The following is a 10,441-nucleotide window of genomic DNA, read 5'->3' as shown; positions in this document are numbered from 1 at the left end:
TATATATATATATGTGTGTGTGTGTGTGTGTTAACATGCCTGTGTGTTTGTATTGTGAGGGTTGGGGTGATCCTTCACAGTCTGAAAGAAACACAGATATATACACATATTCACAGCACCATCGGGTCAGTATCAGTGTTGTTGTGGCCAGTAGGTAGCCGTGTGTTGGCCTGCTTGTCTGGAGCCAGATAACAGCAGATCCATTACCCCCTGGAAGCCGAGGTCTGATCACCACGCAGATATAGCTGCTCACTCACAGCCTGTGTGCTGCAGCCAGCCTCCTGCATGGAGCTAAAGAGGATCACAACCGGGGGCCTCAGCAAAGCCGAGCCCCCTTCTGTATGAGTCAATTATAAAATGCACATCAGAGGGTAATGCAACACAGGAGGCAAAGTAACGAAGCAGAAAGTTAGCTTTTTGACTTAGTGGTAGGCATCCACTGATATGAAATTCTAACTACATGACCACCTTAAGTAAACAAATATTAAATTAGCATGGTTTTACTGTTATATATTTATACATAAGCTTAAAATAAAAAAATAAAATGGTGTTTTTTTTATGCTTCTTTGCATATATGTTTATCTTAGTTTGCTGTTTTACCCTCTACAGAGTAAAACTAGAAACTGGAATTTGCTACTTAGTTAGTTGGGCTGCAGTCAGTCCTTTTTGTCTGCGAGAGAGCAAGCACTTTCTCTGGAATCTTGTTGAAAGGACTTTGATATAAAAATGATATGACGAAAAATTTCAGCAACTTCCTTACTTTAGTAGAAGATTAAAATACATTTTGCGAGTCAAGTTTCTTAAAAACAAAGCGGCAGGAGGAGTTCAGTGTAATTCTTTGGCCGACATGTTTGTCCACTTGTCTGAGTTCAGTCTCCATGGTAACCAGCTGGGCTAAAGGGGCTGTGGTAGTTTTCACTACCAGCCCTTTCTTCAGGGTTAAAGAATGTTAGCTGCTAGCACATCCAGCACATCCAGCTGGCTCTGGTGTACAGGTGTTCAGGCTGTGTGTGGTCACGGCTGTAGATAATACATCTCATCTAAACGATAACCTAGAGAAGAAAATTTAAAAAAAATGTTAAGCCACGCTCTGTTTATGGCTTGCTTCATAGGTTTGTCTTCAAACACACCTCTAGCTAGTGGCTAGAGGTGGCTACCTACAATTAGCTGGTAATGTAGGTAGATTTGTCTACATTACCTGGCTACCTCCTCAGCATGCAGCTACTACTCTATTTCAAGTTTTTTATTGTCTCCCACAGATTTTCAAAGGTTATCCTTAAGTTCTGTTAAAGAAAAAATAAACTGGATTGGGCTAAAAGATACATTTAAACGTCTTCAAATGCCAGCACAGCTGTTCTCCATCGCTCTACTGCTCCCATAAAAACAGAGACAATGTGAGGAGGGGCATGTAATCATTAAAATTAAGTTGCATTAGATGATAGAAGTCATTACCATGACTTAGCCCGACAAGGTTTTTTCAATGGTTTAGGGATAATGTTTATCCATACGGGCTATGGCGTCATATTCATCATGCTGCCTAGACAGTGGAATCAGCTTTGCTGATCTAACTTAAAATATTTATTTGAGTTAATGTTGAAGTTAGAATCTGACAACGTCCCTCTGGTACCACTGTTAACATGATTCTAATGATGAACAGTGAGTGTTCTGCAGGAGACCGCCTCGCCATCAGACAAAAATTATATAAGTTGTCTCAGTTCTTCCTCTTTGCCTCTGCATAGGTATAAAAATAGGCTTTGGTACTGATGTGGGTGTTTATTTCTCCATAAATGTCCAGGAAGCCAAGCTTTAGTAGTTCATTGTGAGTGACTGGTTGCTGTTAAATGGTGACCCAGAAGAATGATGGATTAGAAAATGGAAGCTGGGCAGAGAAAAAGTCTTGTGTGATATGATGCTGTTGTGAAATCACGTCTTGAAACGCGGCTATGATTATTAGCAGACGTGTTTGTGGAGGAGCCGGTGTGTGTGAGGAGGTAACGCTGTGCTGGTATTGTGTTGATGGTTTGTTTGTGTGCAGCGAGAGAGAAAAGAGGGAGATAGCTGTGGCAAACAGGGCAGCTATCAAAAGCCACAGGCAGCTTTAGACTCTGTGTCTTTTCTGTTCCTTTCTTCTTCTCCTTCTTCTCTCTCTCTTTCTCTCTCTCTCCATCTTCTCTCATATTTTCTCTTTCTTTCTCTCTCACTCCATCCCTCCCTCTCTCTGCTCCCTGGCCATGCTGATGATTGACGGCCTGAGGGTTTTAATGGGCGCTGGAGAGCAGGAGCTGAGGTCGGGGTTGTCATGGCAACTAGGAGAAGGGGCCTTTTGCTGCTGCTTCACCTGCAAACTGTCGAGCAACACACACACACACGCACACTCACACACTGGCCACACGTACCTCCATGCCAGCACCACCTCTTCCATTCACTCTTCCTCCTCTGCCTGAGATCTCTCTTTCTTTGCTCATTTTCATTTCATCCTCCTTTTCTTTGTCTTTTCTCTTTGTCACTGCTAAAGCTCTCAGAAACAACTCAGCTGCTTAACTGTGTGTGTGTGCATTTGAGTTAATATCCAGAATTTAGTCAGTTGATTTTTCCAATCTCCTGTAATGCTGTTTTGGGGTTTCTTGATTCTTAATCAATCTTAGTTTGTTTTGTGCAAAATGGTGAAACGCCACACTTTAAGAAATAAGTTAGTTATGACTAAAAGTAAAACTGTCTCATCTGCTGCATGTTAGCATTTCTTATAGGACAAATCTGGATAAAAATGGGTCGTTTACAAGTTGGGGAATCTGAATAGATCTTTTCAAAAACTGTTGAGTAGAGGATAAAAACTACTTTAGGCGCCAGTCTTGATTTGCTGATATGAGTTGCTTTTGGCTCATTTAGTGTGGATCCAGCTTAACTAAGATCCATGTGGGGCTCACTTACACACAATGTCTAGGTTAGGAAATTCATATGCACAGTTTATCTGTAGCCCTTCGCAACTGTATCTTTACTTAGGTGCTGTGTTGCAGTTCTTATTTCAAACAGTGGATGTTACTTCACAGAAAATCTGTCTATATTTAATGATTGGTAGCAGAAGAAGAATCTTCTGGGGAAATGCATTCCCAATTTAAAACTCAGTAAGTCTGACCTAATAAATGTTCCTTTTCGATATTTTTGAGGTGTTTATAACTACATATTTCCTTCATAATTATATTTAACTGGACAAATTATTGTAAAGAAGAAAGAAAATCATGTCAGACTGTGTCCAGCACTTTTTTTTCTTTGCTTGGAGAGTTTCACTTTTTGCAGGATTCTCGGGAGGTGGACATCTGGCTGTCCAAAACTATGCATTTGATTTGAAACTATGTATATGTCCATTCAAAGAGAGCAATGGAGTCCAAAAGAACTTCAGCTGTCGTAGGTTGTTTGATCAATCAATCAAAGCAAATAATAAAACAAGAAGAAGATGAAGAATTAAAAAAAGAGGTAAAAAAAATTCAATCAATCATAGTTAATGACGTACTGTAGATAAGCAACAACTGCTGAAAAAAACATGACTTGAAAAAAAAACATGGTTATCTTAAATAATTATGGTCAGAGCTTTCAATGACCCCACCCAGATCTTGTCTGGTAGCACTGCTAATAACACACACCTAAACTCTGCTGCAAATTCACACAGCATCTCGTTTGGATCTTTGTTCTTAGGAACAGAGTGATTATGCATTTGACATTGTAAATGCTCACTGTTATTTCATTCAAACGACACAAGAAATTCCAGAAATTGTTGCAGCTCCTGAGATGAGATCATCAGACTTTCAGGGTTTTTATTATTATTATTATTATTATTATTATTATTATTATTATTATTATTATTATTATTATTATTATTATTATTATTATTATTATAAATCTGCTTTTGAAAAAGCAGAGTTAACTCCTGCTCCCTTTCACTTTTTACTCTAGTAGTTACTCTTGACCTCCACCTCTTCGTGTTTCTCCACTGTTGAGTTCAGAAGGAGCTGAAGGAGTTAACGCCTTGACCTGAGAGTAATACAGTAGCATCTTTGTTGGGCTATTGAACACTCTGCAACCTCTTGTCACCTTTCCAGAGAAATCCCTTTTTTTTTTTACATCCTCTTGTTCCTCTGATACATGTCTGCTTTATTCATTTTTTTTCCATACTGACTTTAACATTTCATCCACAGTCCCACAGAATCCGACCCCCCTCACCGGAGTTGTTTGTGTCTGGCCTCATGGCCTTGGGGCCCTCTTACTTAGCGCCTTTGCCGTGCAGGTCAGCCGGGGCACTCTGGGATTGTTGCAGTGGGAGTGTGTAGAAATCTCGCTGAGGGGCGTTGTTGTTGGTGGTGGTGGGGTTCTGTTTGCATTTTGTGGAAACAAATCCATGACTGATGAAATAGGAATGGTGACACAATTGTAAACATGATTCATGTGAGAATTTTCCGCGTGTTAAAGGCTATGCTTAGGCAACTAAACCTTTGTGATCTGTGCTAGAGTAACCGACTCTGACTGACAGAAGCGTCTTTTGTGGCCATCCATCTTTCCAGCCTTCTGACGGCAACGTCAAGGTCTTTCAGAAAAATGTAAAGTTTGTATGTAGAGTAATGAAAACAGTCGACATAGTTTGCCCTAAATTTGTCTCTCAGGGTAACTTTTTGTTTCTTTTTGACCCCAACAAAATGTGAACGTCAAGCTATGACAGGACTGAATACCAAAGGTCAGCTTTACCATCTCAAAAGGAAATCAGAGCATCTAGTGTCTTTTTTTTTTATCAGTGCTTAAAATCGTTGGAATTGAGAGGGAAGATGAAGGAAATGGGAAATGGTGCCAGAAAGTGGTCATTGCATTGAGTATGATGCCACATACTTTAATGCATTCTACTGGGACTAAAGACCAATGCAATATAGTTCTTAATTGGGGAAAATGAATGAAACGATGTATCATTTGAAATTTTTGATTCATTTTAATATGAAAAGTGTTGCGTGAAGCTTTATTTCCTACATCAAATGTTGTAGACTTTTGTGGTCAGTCTCTACCGGCTTTATCTAGAGAAACTTGGGATAAGTCCTCAGATTGGATCGAGTGAACCTTCAAGTCTTACTTCAAATTCTTTGTTTGATTCAGAACTGTAATTTGATTTTATACTAATATGTCTTGATCTGAAGCATTTCATTGGAGCTCTGGTTGCATGTTTATGGATGTTGTGCTGCTGGAAGGTGAACTTTTACTTCAGTCTTAAGTCTTTTGCAGCTGCTGTGGCTACAGTGTCTTTCTTCTGGCTTCCTCTGATTTATGCTCTAAGTTACTCAGTTTTTAAAAGACAGATTGAACGGTACTTGTCTTGTGGCCTTTGTGATATAATGTTTTTTTCAGTGCATCAACTAATAATATTTCAGATCACTTGTCACCCGATTTGGAACTTTGTTTGTTTTAGTGTGCCAGCACAGTTGGACTTTTTCTCACTTTCTAATAATTTAGGCAATTCCAAGAATATTTTAACACCTTCCTTCAGCCACTTTGTGTTGCTCTATTTAACAAGGATACTGAGAGGAAAAAGAAAAAAAGAAAGTATTTTCTTTTGTGTCTTTTCAGAGTGCGGCCGCTGCTCCCAGTCCAGTGATGGGCAACATGCCACCCAATGATGGCATGCCAGGAGGACCCATGCCCCCTGGCTTCTTTCAAGTAAGAATCTGTCCTGAGGTCTCACCTCTCTACCCGCTGTTCAAACATTGCTGTTCATCTAATGCACACACACCCCAAACACACCCTTCCCCCTCACTTAGCCTAAGTTAAGCTCATCCTTCTGTCTCCTCCTCCTTTTTTTAGCCTCTTTAGCCACCCTAATCCCTGTCCAGATGTGTTCCCTTCTCTGTCCTGCATATGTCTAGAATGTTCTTCGGTTGTCGAGCTGTTAACCCCTGGTCTTCTCGCTGAGCTTTGTTGCTCTGTAGAGTTTGCTTAAATACAGTTTCTATTTTCAGAATGAACTTGTAGTTATTTATTTGGGAGGAGCAGATAAAGCTGCTCTTGTTTGTTTCACTTATTCTCCAAAATGAGAGCTTTCAGAAGCCGGTGAGGTCATTCCTCATCTGTGTTTTATTCCTTTTCTCATTTTCTCCTTTTCGGCCATTAATTAAACTAGTAGCATGGGGTAAGATTTAATGAATTGCTTCATATAGTGCCCATTTCATTTAGGAAAAGGAGGTCAGTCGCAGCAAAACTTTCACAAAAATTGATCTGAATGAAATCCTTGTAATAACAAGACAGGTTTGGTGACACACTTCTTCCACTCTCTTGCAAATGCTTTTGATAAGTGGACTAAAACAAACCTTTGTCTATGCAAATTCAACCAGCTGTCGTTTAACGACTTTTAGAAGACTGAAAAATCTGAAAAAACCTTTCGTCTCCACAATAGTTCCTTTTTTGCATGCCGAAGCTAAAATACAAAGTTGTGCGCGAGATAGGATTCTCCTTACTTTTTGTGGAAAATGTAGTTAAGTATTAACTTTTTTCCTTTAGTATTCATATGACTGCCATGTTGCAAATAAATTTAGCGCTGTGAAATCCCAGAATTTTCACAAAAATGTCAGAAACCTTTGGATTTCATTTAGCTTTTTCAAACACATTAAAAGGTTCCCACACACATTTAAAACATTTGGTCTCATTGGACTTTTATGATTTCTCATTTCTCATTTGTTTAAGATTTGACACCCTGGCGATTTCTCTTTAAGAACTAGAATAAAAAGAAGATACATTCAAAGTATGTTCTTCTAGCCTTCTGACCTGAGTGGTCATTATTTATTTATATTAAAAGTGGAGGCATTTATGTGAGTCACTGTCAAAGAGTTTAATATTTCAAAACAAAGACTGAAATATATGAAGTTTACATTCTAAACTAGCATAGACATTTTATATTAGCAAGTAATGCGGCTAACATGGCTGGCAGAGCCAAAACCGCACACTCTGAGTGTATTCTTAGAAAATGTACATCCCTAAGGGTGAGATTTCCAAAAGTCTGCCAAAGTTTCTGAATCCAATTTGCTCCGTGACGAGCTTAACGGGATAAAAACGGAGAAATCTGGCTAGGCTCGCTCAGCCTTCCCATTATCCATTGAAAGTCATGCTCTCTCTCACTGCTTAAACGGAACAGCAGTTCTTGACAATTTTCCTTTCCATATGGCTGCTTGCATTTCTGTGCTTCAACAAGCTTCACTTTAAACAACTGATAGTGAAACTGGCAAACTATGAGTCTTTTTTCCCCCCTCTGTTACTGCGTCCACCCAGAAGAGTGTTACTGTCAGCAAGAGCTGATATCACTTATTACGGTGCATTCTCTGGTCACAAGGAGATTGGATATTTGAGTTTTCAGCTGCGCAGTCACCAGTCATGCCACATCAAACTGAAAACCAGCTGATCCCAGTCACCAGTCGATTTCTTGGTTCCTCTTTTTATGTGTTTGGCCTAAACGTGTTGCACAAATTTCCCCTTACTTAGTTTAACGTTTGTAACACAATAAGAGCTTTTTTTTCCTTTTTGTGGATCAGCAGCACATTTTGCATTGCACAGCCTTGTGCGTGTGTGTGCAAAATGTGTGTGTGCAGCACATTTTGAACACAAAATGCGTGTGTGTGTGCGTGCGTGTGAGAATGTTAATGATGGATGAGTTGTGAGCAGGACACCGAGAAAGCTATCTGATGGTGTTGCGTGAGTGACATTGCTTTCCAAAAATAGACGCTGCGCGCATGGCAGACAGACAGATAGACGGGCAGGGAGAGTGGGCAGAAGGGTACAAGGAGAAGAGAGAGGGAATGAAAGGATGAATGGATATATTTACTTCCGTTCCTAATCTCTCCCTCTATCTGCTTAGCTCGGTTATCATGTTCTAGGGTGGGAAAAAAAAAACCAACAAAGATAAAGTGTTCTTTGAAAACATCCATAAAAGTGCGCAGTATATCAGTGTCTTGTTCACATTACATCATTTTCCTTGAGCATTACACCTTGCTCTCTGCTCCGACATTCATTCCCTAGCGGACAAATGGCTGCGGACCAATCTGAAAGTGCAGCCTACTGAGTTTTCTGCAACACATTCATTCATTCAAATGAAGGGGGAAGCAGATTCTTCCCTCCCACATATTGTGGAGGTTTTCCTCGCACTCCCATCGCTCCTCCTCAGCCACTCTGCAGATACAGCCGCTTGACTGTCGATCTAGAATTGTGAATGGATTATATGCCGTAAACTGAATTTCCTGCTGCTTTAGTCATTTCTTAGCTGAACTCTGGGTCAGTTTTCCTCTCCCTCTCCCCCGCCTCTCTCTCTCTCTCTCTGTATGTCTGCCATCCTTCTCCATGACATTTCCACACTCCCTCTATTCCTCCTTGTCTTTGAAATTATTATTTTTTCTGAAGCTGCCTCAGGGACGTGTGCAAACTCACCAGCATCTGTGGTTGTGCTGCTTCTGTATGATCTGTCCATGTGCGCATGTTGCAAATATTTGTTGGACCGATGCGATAATTAGCATGGCTGACCCTAACTCTGTTACCGGCTTTGATCCTGTGTGAAATAAGGGCCAAAGAAAAGGAATAAACAGGAAAGTGGAGGTGAGATTGTTTACTTTGAAACTTGAAGTGGTTTATTTTTTCTGCCGTACAGAGTTTGCTATAACCATATGCTGTACTTTTGACAATGAACTTAAAATGTGAAGTTACTGAGCTAGTGCAAGGCAAGAGATCTTTGAGGCAAATTGAATAAAGAATAGAAAATGGCCATAAAAGTCAAGTCAAGTTTATTTGCATAAAACACAACACACTTAAACAAAACAAAACAAAAAAATAATAAAATAAAAAAAACTGATGGACCCAGTTTTGGGTCCATCAGACTTAGGGCCCGATCACTATTTTCTATCTGTAAACACTAACAATTACAGGATTCCTATGCATTCAGGAAAATTATAGAATTTAAGTGTTTTCCTGATCTGATGTGGTATGGAGAACAAGGTAGGGCATAGAAAAATTTYTTTTTTTTTTTTTTTTTTACTTTTTTTTTTATTCTAATGGTTTTATTCATTAACCCATCCAAAAGATACATAAAAACTGTATTAAGAACTCTGAATGTTTAAGTCTGGACAAAATACAGATCATCCTGATTTGAAACCCTGCATTTAATTTGCAACAATTGTGTTTGACTTGATTTCAATTCAAAAAGCCAATATTCTATGTCTCTTTGAAATCAGTTATGACCAGTATTCATAACTCTGCTGTGCACATGCCCAGCTGATTTAGTCCACCTCGTCTCATCAGACATATTTCTTCTGTTTTGCTTGCATGACCATGGTCGGTTAATTCCACTTTATTGACTCAGGAATGAGTTTCAACTCATTTGTGGATTTGAAATTTACTAAGTACAACTTCAGAAAACAAATGTGAACACTCTTTAGCCTGACCAATGAATATTGAAGAATAACACTATCATGTGCAACTCCTTATATTGTAAATTCCGTAGGGCTTAAGATGGAGCTAAAAGTAGTCTTGGTTTAGAAAGGAAAACAGAGGAATTAATAGCAAAGAAAACATGCTGTGTAAGTTGTACGTTAAGACTGCTGTCCTCAATTGTCAATGTCCAGTCCTGAGGCATCATGGCCCTCAGGGGAGAACAAGAAAAAGCGCAGATGACAGAGGATTATGGGAGGTTGATGGGTGACAAAGTTAATGAAAGGCATGACAGCAAAAAGTAGCAGAGGGCACTCAGGACTTATGTCTTAAAAAATAAAAGCTAAGCTGTGCTTTCTACATATAGACTTCTGTGCAAAAGTCCTGAATTGTCCCTTTATTTGTTTATCCTTTCCTACTAAGGAAGAACTTCAGTTTTGTTTCGATTTCTCATTTTTGCAGCATTATGAGTGAAATGTGTCTTAAAAGAGGCTGCCGTTTAAGCCATCTTATATACAGTTGAAGCCAAATATTTACATGCACTGTATAAAACCCCCCCACAAAGGTTCATTTTCTCTGTCTGACATTAAATCAGACTAGCTCTTCCCTGCTTTTGGTTAGCTGGGATTTCTGAAATCTTTCCCATTTGCTAATTGCCAGAATAATGGTAATTACTTTCCTCAAGTCAAAAGTTTCCATCTGAACTATTTGAACGTCCAAACGATGATGTCATGTCTTTGTAAAGTTCTGATTGGATGATTCACAACTTTTGCATTAAGTAGAGACACACAAGTGGACATGTTTTTTGGTGTGAAGTTGTTGGGAACATCAAGAAGAGAATTCTGGCACAATTAGGCACAAATGGGTCCAAATTAGTCACAAACGGGCTAAAAGTGAGTAAAATCAGTGTTTTAAAGTGGCCATCATAATGACCTGTTCTCAGTTTTATAGAAAGTTCGTGGGCAGAGCTGAAAAAGTCTTGGTAGTAAAGCAACCTTCAAACCTGACT

General features: G+C 39.3%; 1 protein-coding gene across 3 annotated transcripts in view; it reads left to right on the top strand.

The window, feature by feature from the left end:
* Nucleotides 1–10,441, top strand: part of ssbp4 (single stranded DNA binding protein 4) — a 107,342-nt gene that overhangs the window by 73,776 nt on the left and 23,125 nt on the right. For all 3 annotated transcript variants that reach the window (XM_008407107.2, XM_008407108.2, XM_008407109.2), the window contains one exon: nucleotides 5,599–5,688. In XM_008407107.2, coding sequence (XP_008405329.1) covers nucleotides 5,599–5,688 — 90 coding nt within the window. The remainder of the gene's footprint in view (nucleotides 1–5,598; nucleotides 5,689–10,441) is intronic.

Source organism: Poecilia reticulata, linkage group LG4 (genome assembly GCF_000633615.1).
Source record: "Poecilia reticulata strain Guanapo linkage group LG4, Guppy_female_1.0+MT, whole genome shotgun sequence".
In the NCBI taxonomy this organism is placed as follows: Eukaryota; Metazoa; Chordata; class Actinopteri; order Cyprinodontiformes; family Poeciliidae; genus Poecilia; species Poecilia reticulata.
Note: the sequence above shows the minus strand (reverse complement) of the source record. Positions and strands in the feature narration are given on the sequence as shown.